General features: G+C 45.5%; 2 protein-coding genes across 15 annotated transcripts in view; one reads left to right on the forward strand and one right to left on the reverse strand.

Moving 5' to 3' along the window:
- The window catches only part of RAD52 (RAD52 homolog, DNA repair protein), a 58,772-nt gene that overhangs the window by 24,625 nt on the left and 19,490 nt on the right, over nucleotides 1-14,657 (forward strand). For 7 of the 14 annotated variants that reach the window (XM_028490900.2, XM_024129030.3, XM_028490904.2 and 4 more), the window contains exons 1-2: nucleotides 13,786-13,950; nucleotides 14,319-14,444. The exons of 1 other annotated variant lie outside the window; for it this stretch is intronic. The gene's annotated coding sequence lies outside the window, so the exon portion shown is untranslated. Of the gene's footprint in view, nucleotides 1-1,972; nucleotides 2,061-13,785; nucleotides 13,951-14,318; nucleotides 14,472-14,657 lie in introns of those variants that run through there. 6 more of the 14 variants (XR_008617653.1, XR_003680229.2, XR_003680228.2 and 3 more) reach the window with 6 other exon arrangements.
- On the reverse strand, nucleotides 717-2,679 carry LOC112066339 (serine/arginine repetitive matrix protein 1-like). Its single transcript, XM_028491482.1, has 4 exons — nucleotides 2,643-2,679; nucleotides 1,708-2,222; nucleotides 1,231-1,588; nucleotides 717-1,180 (listed from the first exon to the last, which is right to left on the reverse strand). The coding sequence occupies exons 1-4, from the start codon at nucleotides 2,677-2,679 to the stop codon at nucleotides 717-719; spliced, it is 1,374 nt and encodes a 457-aa protein (XP_028347283.1).

Here is a 14,657-nt window from a genome sequence, read left to right on the forward strand (position 1 = left end):
TTTTTATCATAAATGGGTGTTGAATTTTGTCAAAAGCCTTTTCTGCATCTATTGAGACGGTCATATGGTTTTTATTCTTCAATTTGTTAATATAGTGTATCACATTGATTGATTTGCATATATTGAAGAATTCTTGCATCTCTGGGATAAATCTCACTTGATCATGGTGTATGATCCTTTTGATGTGTTGTTGGATTCTGTTTGCCAGTATTTTGTTGAGGATTTTTGCATCTATATTTATATACTTATTTTAATATGTTTGCTTTTTGGTTTTATTAAAGTTAAACCTTTTTTCCTATTTATTATCTTTCTCCTTTTGTGAAATATCCACTCACTTCATTTGTGTATATCTCCTGAGTTGTTAGAACTTTTTATATATGAATTCTCTTCACCATATATGTCAATAATATTTCCCCCTTTTTCTTGTTTATTTTCTACTTCCATAAGCTAAAGAAGTTGAATGTAGGTAGCTACATTTATCCATCTTTTACTTCATGATTACTTTATCAGCTTTTATAGTTAGAAAGCTTTTTTCTGCGTTCTGAGGTCGGATAATCATCTGCATATTTTTTTTACTTTGTTTTATGTGTATCTGCGTGTATTTAACATTCCACCCTTGAATTCAGCTGTAATTTATTTTAGTGCATATTTTGATAAGGAATCTAACCCCAAACAGTAACTGTCCCAGCACCATTTGGAAGCCAACATTCCTTTCTTTACCAAATGCACTGGGGTGGGGGGGGCGGGGGTTGTTCCCGGGAGGAGTGAGCAGTTGGCCCAGTAGGAAGTGACTCGCCCGGGGCTTTGCTGCTCACATCGGGGTCCGCGCGGCTAGAAGGGCGCCGGGGCAACAGCTGGAAAACGCAGAGACTGATTTTGTCGGAGTTTTCCGCAATCAGCTCGGAGTCGCGAGGACAACTTTTTAATCTTGCTTTGCTCGGTGCTGTAAGACGTCCCGAGCGCAGGTCGCCACGCAGCGTCTCCCTCGACGCGAGCGCCTGGGAGTCCTGCAGACCCGGGGGCGGGGGTGGGGGGGAGTGCGGGGGAGTGGGTGTGTGGAGCCGGGACTGAGACGGGGATGTGTGCGGGGCGGTGATGGGCGTGTGCCGGGCGGGAGCGGGCGCGGCCTGGGCCGGCGGGCTCCTCGACCTGCGATCCAGGCCGCGCTCTGACGACCGGCCTTAGCAGGATGCGGGGGAAGGGTCCTCTCCCGCAGCAGCCTAGGGGCACTGAGCGGCGCCGAGCGGTCCTGCCGCCCCTCGTCGGGCTCGGGCTGCCGGGCTGGGAGCGCTGAGGGCGGTGCCACGAGGGTGAGCTCGCCGGCCGCCAGGGGGATCCCGGCGGCGCAGGGCCCGCGGAAGCCAAGCGGAACGGGGATGTGTGCGGGGCGGTGATGGGCGTGTGCCGGGCGGGAGCGGGCGCGGCCTGGGCCGGCGGGCTCCTCGACCTGCGATCCAGGCCGCGCTCTGACGACCGGCCTTAGCAGGATGCAGGGGAAGGGTCCTCTCCCGCAGCAGCCTAGGGGCACTGAGCGGCGCCGAGCGGTCCTGCCGCCCCTCGTCGGGCTCGGGCTGCCGGGCTGGGAGCGCTGAGGGCGGTGCCACGAGGGTGAGCTCGCCGGCCGCCAGGGGGCAGCAGAGATCCCGGCGGCGCAGGGCCCGCGGAAGCCAAGCGGAGGGAGCGGCGGCACGGAGGTCAGGTTCGCACTGTTAGCTTGCTTTTGCGGCTCTCGACAGACGGCTCTGCTCCCCCTCCGACATGACTTGCGGCCCCTCTTCCTGTGCCTGGCACTGGCCTGGCACGTTTTCGGTCGGACCTTTTCCGAGGGCCCTTCCGCGCGTTCACGCAGCTATGGCCCAGGGCAGAGCGGCCCGGACCTTTTCCCCAGCGTCCTCTGCGCGGTCGTGCCGCAGCGCCCTTCTCCGCGTTCAGCCCACCCCAGCCAGGCGCGCTCTCCCGCCCGGACCTTCTTCCCAGCGTCCTCTGCGCGGCCGTGCCCGAGTGCCGTTGCCCGCGTTCAGTCGCGACGGAGCTTCGTGCGCGCTGCGTGGCCGAGGCACGTGAGTGGGGTCTCCACCGGGTGGGGAGCTCGTCTTGCGAGTCCTGGCTCAGTGGTCCCAGGCCCAGCAGCGTGTGCTGAACCGCGAGGGCGCTGCGGCCCGAGGGCGCCGGGATGGGCGGGGACGGAGGGTGTCCGCGGCTGGGCCGCCGGGCGGGAGAGGCTGCGGCGGGGAAGGAGTTAACTGTTTAGGAGGGATTTGACAGGTGAGCGCGTCTTCATCCTTTCTAGACCTTTCTTTAAAAATTGAGAGAGAATTCACATACGACTAAATTCATCCTTCTAAAGAGACCAGTTGAGTGGTTTTTAGTATAGTCAGGGGATTGGGCCGCCATAACCACTGTCCAATTGCAGAGCGTTTCATCGCCCCGGAAGGAAATCCCGAGCTCGTAGCAGACGCTTCTCCTGTCCCGCTGCCCAGCCCTACCGGGCCTCTTTCTGTCTCTGAGTTTGCGGGGCCAGGATAGTTCACCTCAGTGCAGTCAGACGGCGTTTGTCCTCTCGTGGGCGGCTCCTTGCGCGCGGCACAGGTCCTCGGGGTTCGTCCGCGTTGTAGCAGTGGTCGGCACTCGCCCCTTTTTACGGCCGAATAATAATAGTTCAGCGTAGGGAGAGACCATGTTGTGTTTCTCCGTCAGTCGATGGGCATTTGGGTTTTTGCACCTTTTGGCTTCCGAGACCTTTTGAGGTCTTTTCCTCCGCGGAACTCACAGTCGGAGGCACAGTCAACTTAAAACCCTTCTCCCAACATTGAACTCTGGGATCGGATCAGGTAGTGTTCCAGTGGCGTCGGGTCAGCTGTCTTGCAGGAAAGTTTGCCAGGGTTTCTGTCCTCGGCTCAGCACTTGCTCGGCCGTCGGCTGTGGTGGTCACAGGCAGAGAAGCGTCGGTGTGTGGGTGTCATCAGCGATGCCGCCAAGACCTGTTGGCGCGTGATAGGAACCCGGTGGACTCGGAGATGAGCGCATGAAGAAGGTGGCTGAGAGCTGTGGGAGACGTCTGACCTCCGAGCACGCCCAGTTCATCTCCGTTATTTGCGGATTCGCGGCCCGGCTAAAACTCCTCGGGAGCGTCCAAGTAGATAGCAGGGCCAACGCGCCCGTCCCCAGCTCAGGTCCAGTGAGGCGTCCCCGTGCCTTCTTGTCTCCGCTCACACTGTAAACCTGCGTCCTTGTTGTGGCATGTTTAGTGCCACAGTTTTATGTTTTTCGTTAGTGATTCCACTTTCTTTAACGCATTTTTAAAAAATTAAATGAGGGATTCTTTAAATTCTATAGTTCTTTAGGACTTTCAGAAGTACCACTGCCCCGCTCTTGCCCCTCCCTTCTTCCCTCTCTCCACTGGTAACCACTGGTTTGTTCTCTATATTTGTAAGTCTGCTTCTTTTGTTTTGTTCACTAGTTTGTTGTGTTTTTTAGATTCCACATATAAGTGATATCATGCAGTATCTGTCTTTGTCTCTCTGACTTATTTCACTTAGCACAGTGCCCTCCAAGTCCATCGATGTTGCTGTGATTTCACGGTTTAGAATGTTCTCCAAGCTTAGGGCTGAAGTGCTGTCTGGTGTTCCTAAGTGCAAGGTGGCTGTGATGTGCCTTACAGAGACATGGCAAGCTTCTCTTAGATGAGCTTTGTTCGGGCCTGAGTTATGTGCTATTGGCTGTGAGTCCAGTAGTTATGCATCAACAATACATACTAAATAGGGTGCCTTTAATAGACAGAAACAGGCAAAGCAAGCTTTTGTATTGACTGGTCTATGAAAATGTAGTGACTGGAGGCTCGCAGGAACCTAGGCCTGTATTTCTGCTAGGAGCAGTGGCTCGGTATTGGATTATTGAGTGTTCATGGTAACTGTAGAACATGAGTATCATGAATAGTGAGAATGGACTATGTAACCAATTTAATTACTCAAGGGCAGAAAGCCTAGTGGGGATATTGATTCAACTTCTGTGACTTTTAACATTTTTCCACTCAAGGTATTCATTTTTAATAACGTTCTGGCAGTTTTGAAGCGGAGAGGAGCTAAAATAAAGCTAAAATGCTCTTTATTCTGCAAGCTGGGTAGGGACTCTGCTCAGTCCTGGAGATTCGGTAGTTAGTATACGGCCCCGCTGTTCTCCAGCGGCAGAGTGTGGGTTATGGTGTGCTGTGATAAATGTCTAAATGCTATGGGAACATAGGGTTAATTCTGTTGAGAGTGTAGTGAGGTGTGTAAGGCTTCAAGGAAGAGATGACATTTTGAGATCTGTTTCCTTCTTTTTACTTAAATAATTCTTCTTTTTCTATTCTGTTGCTAAATTTTGAAAGTATTACAAACATGAGAGTAGCATGTACATAAATGAAAATAAAGAATTTTGATACCCAGTCCTGTTCGTCTTGATCTGCACAGTCAGAACTTCACCGGTCACTGAGCTTGGTCACTTCTGCCTGTGATGCAAATCCAGAGTCCACCCTTTCTCTCCGTGGCTGTTTTCTTGGTTGAGTCTCTGTCCTTTCCTCTCTGGGCTGTTGTAACATAGACTCCAGCTGCTCTCTCCATCAGTTATTCGCTGCTGACACAGACCTTTAATTCTTAGCCTAAAATTGCCATTGCTCTCCCATGTTTACAAACTAAAGTTTTAAGCTTTTAAAGGTGGCTTATTTAACCCTTCATGATAATGCCCTGCCCTGTCTTTAATAAAGATGAGGTCAGACAAAAGAAGAAAGTATCCTTATGTAGTGTGCCTTCTTTCCTCTTTACTCCTTCCTTCCTTTCTCCCTCCCTTCACATATAATTAGAAATGCTTTTAGGTGATAAGGAAATAGATAAGAATAAAAAACATTTTTGCCAATCTTAATATCTTGAATTCATCAATTTCGTGTTTACAGCCACTATCCTAGCTCAGGCTCCTACCCCTCACCCCCCCAAAAGTTTTTTTTTTTTTTTTTTTGTCATATGTTTTTATTTCTTTGGAAAAATACCTATCAGAAGAATTCTGGGTCCTATGGCAAATGCATGTTTAATTTCTAAAGAAATTGTCAGATTTGTTTCAAAAATTATAAAACCATAAAGCTTCTAGAAGAAAATATGGAAGAATATCATCATGATCTGGAGGTGTGCAAAGGTTTCTTAGACAAGGCTCAGAAAGCAGTAACCACTGGGGGAAAAAAAAGGTATATTGGATTACATCAAAATTGAAAACTTCTCATTTAAGATAACTCTAAGAAAATGAATAGACAAGCTCTGACACCTGTTTGACAAGGAACTGATATCCAAGGTATATAAAGAACCATTAGGGTTCAAGGCCTGGGACTAATCCTCTGTGGTCTGCTGCTCTAAACTCTGGAATGCTGGCTTCATCTTCAAGTCATTCTTTTTTCATGAAGGGTACCATGTGTTTATAGCTGAGTAGTTTTATCAGCCTGTTTCCTGCCAACAGTGTATGAGCATTCTGGTTGCTTCACATCTTTGCCAACTTTTAGTGTTTTCAGTCTTTATTTTTAGCCATTCTAGTGGGTGTAGAGCGGTATGTCATTATGGTTGGTTTTAATTTTAGTCCTTGACTACTGATGATGTTGAGCACTTTTTCCTGTGTTTATTGACATTTTTATATCTTCCTTTGTGAAGTGCCTGCTCAAATCTTTTGCCCATTTAAAATTGGGTTAATTGTCTTTTTATTATTGAGTTGTAGGAGTTCTTTATATGTCCTTTTTATATCTCGGATATCAGTCTTTGTGGTTACCTATTCATTTTCTTAGAGCTGTTTTTGATAAGCAAAGTTTTACATTTTGATGTCATATTTGTCATTTTTCTTTTATAATTATTGCTTTCTGAGTCCTAAGTAAGAAATCTTGGCTGCCTCCAGGTTTTGAAGGTATACTTATGTATTTTCTTTTAGAAATTTTATAGTTTTAGCTTTTATGTTTAGGCCTATGATCCACCTCTAGTTTTTGTGAATGGTGTGAAAATTTTTTGTGAAGAATATTAAATGTTCTTCCCATACAGATATCCAGTTGTTCCAGCATCATTTGTTGAAAATGCTGTTGTACTGCATTGGTACCTTTGTTGAAATTCAGATGACTGTATACATGGCAGTTGATTTCTGGACTCTTCTGTTCCATTGATCAGTCCTTATGTCAGTACCACCATTTTAATTATAGTAGATCTTTTTTTTTTAATAAATAAATACATTTATTCATTTATTTATTTATTTTTGGCTGTGTTGGGTCTTCGTTGCTGCGTGCGGGCTTTCTCTAGTTGCGGCAAGTGGGGGCTACTCTTTGTTGCGGTGCACGGGCTTCTCGTCGTGGTGGCTTTTCTTGTTGCGGAGCGTGGGCTCTAGGTGCGTGGGCTTCAGTAGTTGTGGCTCGCGGGCCCTAGAGCACAGCCTCAGTAGTTATGGCGCACGGGCTTAGTTGCTCCATGGCATGTAGGATCTTCCCGGACCAGGGCTCGAACCCGTGTCCCCTGCATTAGCAGGTGGATTCTTAACCACTGCGCCACCAGGGAAGCCCTATAGTAAGTCTTGAAGTTGTGCAGTGTAGGTCAACAACTTTGTTGTTTTTCAAGTTTGATTTGGTTAGGTAGATCCTTTGCATTTTCCACGTAAATGTTAGAATCATCATCTTACCAGTTTCTAAAAAACGTCTCGTGGGATTATGATTGCAATGGCATTGAATCTTTAGGTGAATTTGGGAAGAATTTACATATTAACAGTATAGAGTCTTCAAATGTATGAACGTGGTGCCTCACCTGTTTAATTTAGGTCTTTAATTTCTTCTGGTACTGTTTTATAGTTTGAAGAGGTCTTATGCATTGTTCATTAAAATTACTCCTAAGTATGTTTTTTTAACTCACAGTGGAGCCATCATTCACATTGTTACTCTGTATACAGTGTGCCATTTTTTTCTGACTTCTTTTAAGGTTTTCTCTTTATTTTTGGTTTTTAGCATTTTGCCTATGGTATGTCTAGGTGTGATTTCCTTTGTGTTTATCCTGCTTTGAGATTTGCAGATCTTCCTAAATCTATAAACTTATGCCTTTCACCCAATTTGGGAAAATTTGAGGCATTATTTTAAAACTTTTTCTTTTTTTTTTTCTTTTGCGGTACGCAGGCCTCTCACTGTTCTGGCCTCTCCTGTTGTGGAACACAGGCTCCGGACGTGCAGGCTCAGCGGCCATGGCTCACGGGCCTAGCGCGGCCATGGCCCACGGGCCCAGCCGCTCCGCGGCATGCGGGATCCCCTCGGACCGGGGCACGAACCCACGCCCCCCGCATCGGCAGGCGGACTCCCAACCACTGCGCCACCAGGGAAGCCCTAAAAAAATTTTTTATCCCCCTTCTCTTTAACCTTTTCATTTGGGACTTTGATTATATGTGTTAACCATTTTGATGTTTTCCCCCAGGACCCTGAGGCTCCTTTGTTATTTTCAATCTTTTTTTTTTTCTTCTTCTTCAGATTATTTAATTTCTTTTGAACTATCTTAAGTTCACTACTGAACTATCTTAAGTTCTTTTTTATATCTAATTTTGCATTTTGTGAACAGGATTGACAGTTTGGGGTGATTTACGAGATTCCTACTTCGAGTATTTCCTATTCTTTTCTTTTAGTGATTTTATTACTATTATTATTTTTGGCTGCATTGGGTTTTCGTTGCTGGGCCCCGGCTTTCTCTCTAGTGGTGGCAGGCAGGGGCTACTCTTCGTCGCGGTGTGCGGGCTTCTCTTTGCGGTGGCTTCTCTTGTTGTGGAGCACGGGCTCTAGGCGCTTGGGCTTCAGTAGTTACGGCTCACGGGCTCTAAAGCACAGGCTCAGTAGTTGTGGCACATGGGCTTAGTTGCTCCGCGGCATGTGAGATCTTCCCGGACCAGAGCTCGAACCCGTGTCCCCTGCATTGGCAGGCGGATTCTTAACCACTGAGCCACCAGGGAAGTCCCCTTATGCTTTTGTAAGTGTAGTGAGTATGTTTCTTTATTAGAAGGCATTTGGGGGGAGATGGTTATATATCCTTTGACTTTTAAATGTTCTCTTGTTTTATAGGATCCTAAATTTCCCCCTTTTTGCCCTTCACAGGACAGTCTCAAAGGGCATCCATCATTCCTTTTTCCTTCTTCTCAGAAGCCCCGCCTTGCCAGTTCTGCCTCACTGAGTTGTACATACACTTGTCTCTTTCTCTGTAGGCTGCACTCATCTCCCAGAATGTTTCATCGGTATCTTCATACTTAGTGTGGGTCTTCATTTTCAGGGAGTGATTTTAGTTCTATCTTGGGCTCTCCATCCTCCTCTTCTCCCTTCTATGCATTTCTCTTCCCATTTAGGTCCCACCTTGCTCTCCTCAAAAAGTCGAGATGAGAGTTCGAGAACTATCTCCACCAGAAATTGATATATATATTTTTTCTACTTCTAGGCAATTTGAAACTTCCATTTTCAGTCTTCTAATTATGTTAGGAGATACAGGATATTTGTGGTTTTATTTGTTCCTCTTGTTGGTGCATATAATTTTTGGCAGATGTATTGGGATATTTAGATTTATGTAGCTGCCATAACTTTGGCTATCAGGAAGTCTTTCCTAACATTTTTTTTTCTTTCCTAACATTTTATTTTGAAAAATTTGAAGCCTCTAGGAAAGTTATACAATGAATGCCTGTATAGCCTTCAGCTAGATTCATAGGTTTGTTACTTTATCTCTTTCTCTCCTTGTCTTACCCATGCACACATTTTATTCGTTGAATGATTTGAGAGTAAGTTGCAGAAAACATGACAGTTTATTCTAATACTTCATCATGTATCTCCTAGTAACAAGTTCATTCTCCTATATGACCATGGTAGAGTTATCACACTCAGTAACAGTGATACAGAACCATTGTCCAATATGCAGTTCATCAGATTTCCCCCATTGCGTTAGTCATGTCCTTTACAGATTTTTTTTTTCCCTGATCTAAAATCCTATAAAGGGTCACACAGTGTGTTGTCCTGTCTCTTTAGTCTCCTTTAATCTAGACGAGTTCACTGTCCTTTTTGTTTTGCTTTGTTTTGTTTTTTGAGGCACTGATATTCTTGAAGAGTTCAGGCCTGGTAGATTTCAACTTGTCTGATTATTTCCTCATGATTAGAGTCATGATTAGATTGGTAGAGATGTTGGTGGTATTATTATGTTTGACTGCTTGGTTAAGGTGGCTGACATTGTAAGGGTGTCTTTTGCCCCCCTCCATTTTTTCTCCAAGTGCAAGTTTATTTGGGGACTGACCTCAGGACTTACTGGGAGAACAGAGAGGCAGTGAGAAGGGACAGAAAAAGCAGTCAACAAAGGGTGCAACCCAAGCTGATTCCACCAGGAACCTGGAGCCAGCGCAGAACTCATGGCTTAGCTCATCCCACAGAGGGGTGAGAAATCTAGGGTCTTTAAACGCCAGCCCTTGTCAGTTACTGTTTGGGGCAGCTCCCAGGGGCATCCATTCTCTGGTACTTGCGGCTTACCCTGAACAGGTGCAGAATGGGCCCGATGCCAAAGCAAACCCGCAGGTAAAGAGATGCAGGTGTTGGCGTGTGGAAGTTAGGCTGGGCGTGTGCTGTTGCGGCGAGAGCTGATGGGATAGTTAGCACAGCACCCCAGCACCCCTAGTGTCTGCTAGGCCTGGGGACCCCGGGACCTAGAGCTTGAGGCAAAAGCTTATGTGCTATTATTTTTTAGGAATTGCAATTCCAGGAAGCAGAAGTGAAGGAAAAGGGGATTGAGGAGAGGTGGAAGATGAAGTCAGTTCAAGCGTGCATTTCCAAGCTGGCCACCCCTTGGTAACAAGGACAGCTGACTGCTTGGTTTCATTAAGCTATCTCCCAGGAGGAGGTATAAAGTGCCACACCCCAGGACAGCCACCTAAATGAGGGGAGGAGAGGATTTACTCCTCAGCGCCTTTGTCTCCCTGGTAAAAGGTTTGCCCCGTGGTACATCAGCTCCCGCAGATGTGCAGATTGTGCACATGTGGGCATCAGGTGGGTCCCACGGGTTCTCATACCTCAAATGCAGGAGAGAGGCCAAGGGTGGGAGGTAAGAGGCATCCCTGTGAGCAGGAAGTAGGGGCTGTAGGGTTGTGCCCATGTGCTGCTGGTCGGGACCCTCGCGTATGTGGTCCTCCTAATGGCAGCCAGGGTGGAGACAGTGGTCTGAGGCCTCAGAGACAGGCAGGGCCAAGACTTGAGGTCCTGCGTAAGATATGCCTGATACATTGGGAATCTACTTTGGTTTAACAGATACGCATATACATACACATAAAACACACATACATGGGCTTCCCTGGTGGCGCAGTGGTTGAGAGTCCGCCTGCCAATGCAGGGGACGCGGGTTCGTGCCCCGGTCCGGGAGGATCCCACATACCGCGGAGCGGCTGGGCCCGTGAGCCATGGCCGCTGAGCCTGCACGTCCGGAGCCTGTGCTCCGTAACGGGAGAGGCCACAGCAGTGAGAGGCCCGCGTACCGCCAAAAAAAACAACAAAGAAACCACACATACACAAGCACAGTCATATGTGAAGAAGATAACAGCTATCTGTTGCTGGTGGGGATCCAGCCACATTTTACTTCTTCCTATATTTTTGATATGTTTAAAGCTTTCTACAATAAAGACATTTTAATTTTATAACAGGAAAATGGTTTGTGGACAGTTTTAGAAAGGGAGGCGGAGCAGTAAGCGTTTTTTCCAAAGTTAAAACTGGCAAAAAGAATAATTCCAGGGCTTCCCTGGTGGCGCAGTGGTTAAGAATCCACCTGCCAATGCAGGGGACGTGGGTTTGAGCCCTGGTCCGGGAAGATCCCACATGCCGCAGAGCGACTAAGCCCGTGCGCCAGAACTACTGAGCCTGTGCTCTAGAGCCCACGAGCCACAGCTACTGAAACCTGCGTGCCTAGAGCCCGGGCTCCACAACAAGAGAAGCCACCGCAATGAGAAGCTTGTGCACCACAACGAAGAGCAGCCCCCGCTCGCTGCAGCTAGAGAAAAGCTCGCACGCAGCAACAAAGACGCAACGTGGCAAAAAATAAATAAATAAATAAATGATTTTTTTTTTTTTTTTTAAAAGAATAATTCCATGTTTTAGTCTATGGGCAGAGACTAGTTGTCCTTTTTTCAATATATTGAATCTTATAAGATTGTTTAGAAAAGTAGAAACAAATTGCTTTTTTTTTTTTTTTTTTTTGTTATGCGGGCCTCTCACTGTTGTGGCCTCTCCCTTTGAGGAGCACAGGCTCTGGACGCACAGGCTCAGCGGCCATGGCTCACGGGCCCAGCCGCTCCGCGGCATGTGGGATCTTCCCGGACCGGGGCACGAACCCGTGTCCCCTGCATCGGCAGGCGGATTCTCAACCACTGCGCCACCAGGGAAGCCCAAAAATTGCTTTTTAAATGTGAGAGGTGTAACTTGCCTTATAAAATTAGTTTCTAGAATTAAAAAATATACTTTGTCTTTATATCCTGCATTATGTATTTCTTTCATCCACTGGTGTATCCGTTCATTTAATATTCAGACACTTCCCTTCCTGACCACCTACTATGAGCAAGGTACTATGCTAGGCCCTGGGGGTGCCACAGAGTCAGGAAGAACCCCCCACCTTCTAGGGGCTCCTACTGGAGTGGGGAGAGATGGATGTGGTAGAGACAGTACTCACCAAATATTTAAATGCCTTCTTACATTTCCCAGCCTCTGGGGCCATGTGACTAGTTCTGTCTAGGGAACTGTGACCAGAGTGATGCATGTCACACCTAAGGCAGCTATGAGCTGATGTGACTGCTCCAGCTCTGCCTACCCCTGCAGCGATGACCTCAGGGGTCACACATGCCAGACGGCATAGCTATAAGATGGACAGGGCCACCAGACTGTATTAAAATCTTTCGTGAGTGAGATAGAAATCTTTTCTGTGTTAAGCTATTCCCCTCCTTTTTAAAAAATTGTGGTAAAATGTACATAATGTAAAATTTATCATTTTAACCATTTTTAAGCATGCAATTCAGTGGCATTAGTACATTTGCAGTGTATACCCTTGTTTTTAACAGATAACCAGATAGGCTCTCATTTGAAACTTTGTGAATATCCTGTTCACCCACAACTTTTTAGTATCCCACTCCGTGATCTGTGGGCCAAATCTGCCACCTCTTTTTGTAATAAAGTTTTTGTTTGTTTCTTAGTTTTTATTTTATTTATTTATTTTTGGCCATGCCGTGTGGCACACAGGATCTTAGTTCCCTGACCAGGGATTGAACCCATGCCCCCTGTAGTGGAAGTGCTGAGTCTTAACCACTGGACCATCAGGGAAGTCCCTAAATTTTTATTTTATATTGGAGTATAGTTGATGAACAATGTTGTGTTAATTTCAGGTGTACAGCAAAGTGATTCAGTTATACATGTATTTATTCTTTTTCAATTTCTTTTCCCATTTAGGTTATTACTGAATATTGGGCAGTGTTCCCTGTGCTATACATTAGGTCCTTGTTGGTTATCCATTTTAAATATAGCCGTGTGTATATGTCAGTCCCAAACTCCCAATCTATCCCTCCCCGCCGGCCTTCCTCCCTGGTAACCATAAGTTTGTTTTCTAAGTCTGTGAGTCTGTTTCTGTTTTGTAAATAAGTTCATTTGTGTAATAAAGTTGTATTGGGCACAACCATGCCCATTCATTTATATATTGTCTATGGCTACTTTCATGCTAAAATGCCAAAGTGAAATAGTGACAGAGACCATATAACCTGCAACACCTAATAACATATTTACTCTTTGGCCCTTTATGGAAAAAGTTTGCTGACCCCTGCTTTATGGAACAGGTATTTAAGTTTTTATTTTTATTAAAATAATACATGCACATATTTGAAAAGGAAATAGCACTAAAAGTTTTTTTAAAACGGCGAGCCCTGCTGCACTGTTCTTCACACCAGCACCAGTCCTAAGAGATGTTTCGTTCTTTTACTTGTCTTTTCTGGCATTTGTAGTTCTAAGTAATATCCTCATTCCACTATTTCTTGATTTAACAATTTTAGACACTAACTATTGACTAACCTAGTATAGGCCACTATCCTACTTTTTAGTGCAAGATTATAAATAAATTTACCATTTCTTAGCTGAAAGGTAATGTTTTATGATCATTTAGTTTTCTGCATTTTCATCATAATGTATGTAAGAAAATTAACAAGAACTTAGCAATAACTAACATTTATCTAGTATTTCATATGTGCCAGGCACTCTTCTGATGTAGTTTTTTTTTTAAGTTGAAGTATAGTTGATTTACAATGTTGTGTTAATTACTGCTGTACAGCAAGGTGATTCAGTTTTATATATATACATACATATATATATACACACACACATTCATTTTTTAATATTCTTTTCCATTATGGTTTATCATAGGATATTGAATGTAGTTCTCTGCTGTACAGTAGGCCCTTGTTGTTGATCCGTTCTATATATAAAAGCCTACATCTGCTCACCCCAACCTCCCATTCCATCCATCCCCTCCCCCTTGGCAACCACCAGTCTGTTCTCTATGTCTGTGATTCTGTTTCTGTTTCATAGATAGGTTCATTTGTGTCATATTTTAGGTTCTACAGATAAGTGATATCATATGATATTTATCTTTCTCTTTCTGACTTAATTTCATTTAGTATGATAATCTCTAGTTGCATTAATGCAGTTTTTATGCAGTTTCTCATTTAATCTTTACAGAACCCCTAGGAAATGTAGGTACTATTGTTATCTCCATTTTCTAGATGATGAAACTTCATTTAGAGAGATTATGTGATTTTTCTCTTGGTCAAGACCTCGTGGGCGATGGAGCCAGAAATCACCATTTGGAATGTCGGCTCTTAAACACCGTCTTGGAACACTGCGTGGGGAATCATACTGGTTGGCGTTCGTAGATTTGTGGTCCTACTGTGAGCGAACAATCTGAAGATTTATAGCATGCAGATGTGCTGAGGCCCAACTTTGTTGGATCTGAGGCGGGTGGGACACTAGGTAGCGGGTCAGCCAGCTGCAGGTGCTTTTTCTGAGGGTAATTCTCTTTTCTAATAGACTGCACACTTGCGTGGTCTCAGTCTAATGCAGTGGCTCTCAAACTGGAGCTTGTGTCAGAATCACGGGGTGGGCTTGGTCCAGCACTCATACATGGGCCTCGCCTCTGGTTTTGGATTCAGTGGGTCTGGGGTGGGGCCTGAGAATGTGCATTTGTAACAAGGTCCCAGGCGGTAAAGAAACTGCAGGGACTACTAGTGGTTTAATGCTGTGCCCTTTCTGAACACAGGGTCTTCTGTGCCATCTGGCCCTTCCATTGCGTCATGTCTGTTACGCTCCTCCCGCCTGCTGGTGTGTTGGCTCCGCGACAGCAGTTCAGCTACCGTGGCCTATGTTTCCTCTTCAACCCACAGAGGTCAGGGTCACGATGCCCATATAGCAGGTGGTCATAAGCTGGTTGTTTGCTCTCCCCTAGCATGCTTTTGTAATTTTGACTTTTTCAATTACGAACATTGTAATTATAACATACAATACATTATTGTAAAAATCACCTTTAATAGCACCACCACGCTAGCAAAATTTTAGCAGAAAGGTAGAAGCAGACCCTAAAGGATTTTCAGTGGCTTGT

The sequence above is a fragment of the Physeter macrocephalus genome, chromosome 6, assembly GCF_002837175.3.
Source record: "Physeter macrocephalus isolate SW-GA chromosome 6, ASM283717v5, whole genome shotgun sequence".
Classification (NCBI taxonomy): Eukaryota; Metazoa; Chordata; class Mammalia; order Artiodactyla; family Physeteridae; genus Physeter; species Physeter macrocephalus.

Bases quoted from the DNA above. Each gene is read 5' to 3' on its own strand.
- LOC112066339 (XM_028491482.1), bottom strand. From the start codon at position 2,679: ATGGTCTCTCCCTACGCTGAACTATTATTATTCGGCC. The intron at 2,223-2,642 runs GTAAAAAGGGGC...TCCCCGCCGCAG, and splicing joins TGAACTATTATTATTCGGCC to CCTCTCCCGCCCGGCGGCCC. The intron at 1,181-1,230 runs GTGCCCCTAGGC...CATCCTGCTAAG, and splicing joins GGACCGCTCGGCGCCGCTCA to GCCGGTCGTCAGAGCGCGGC.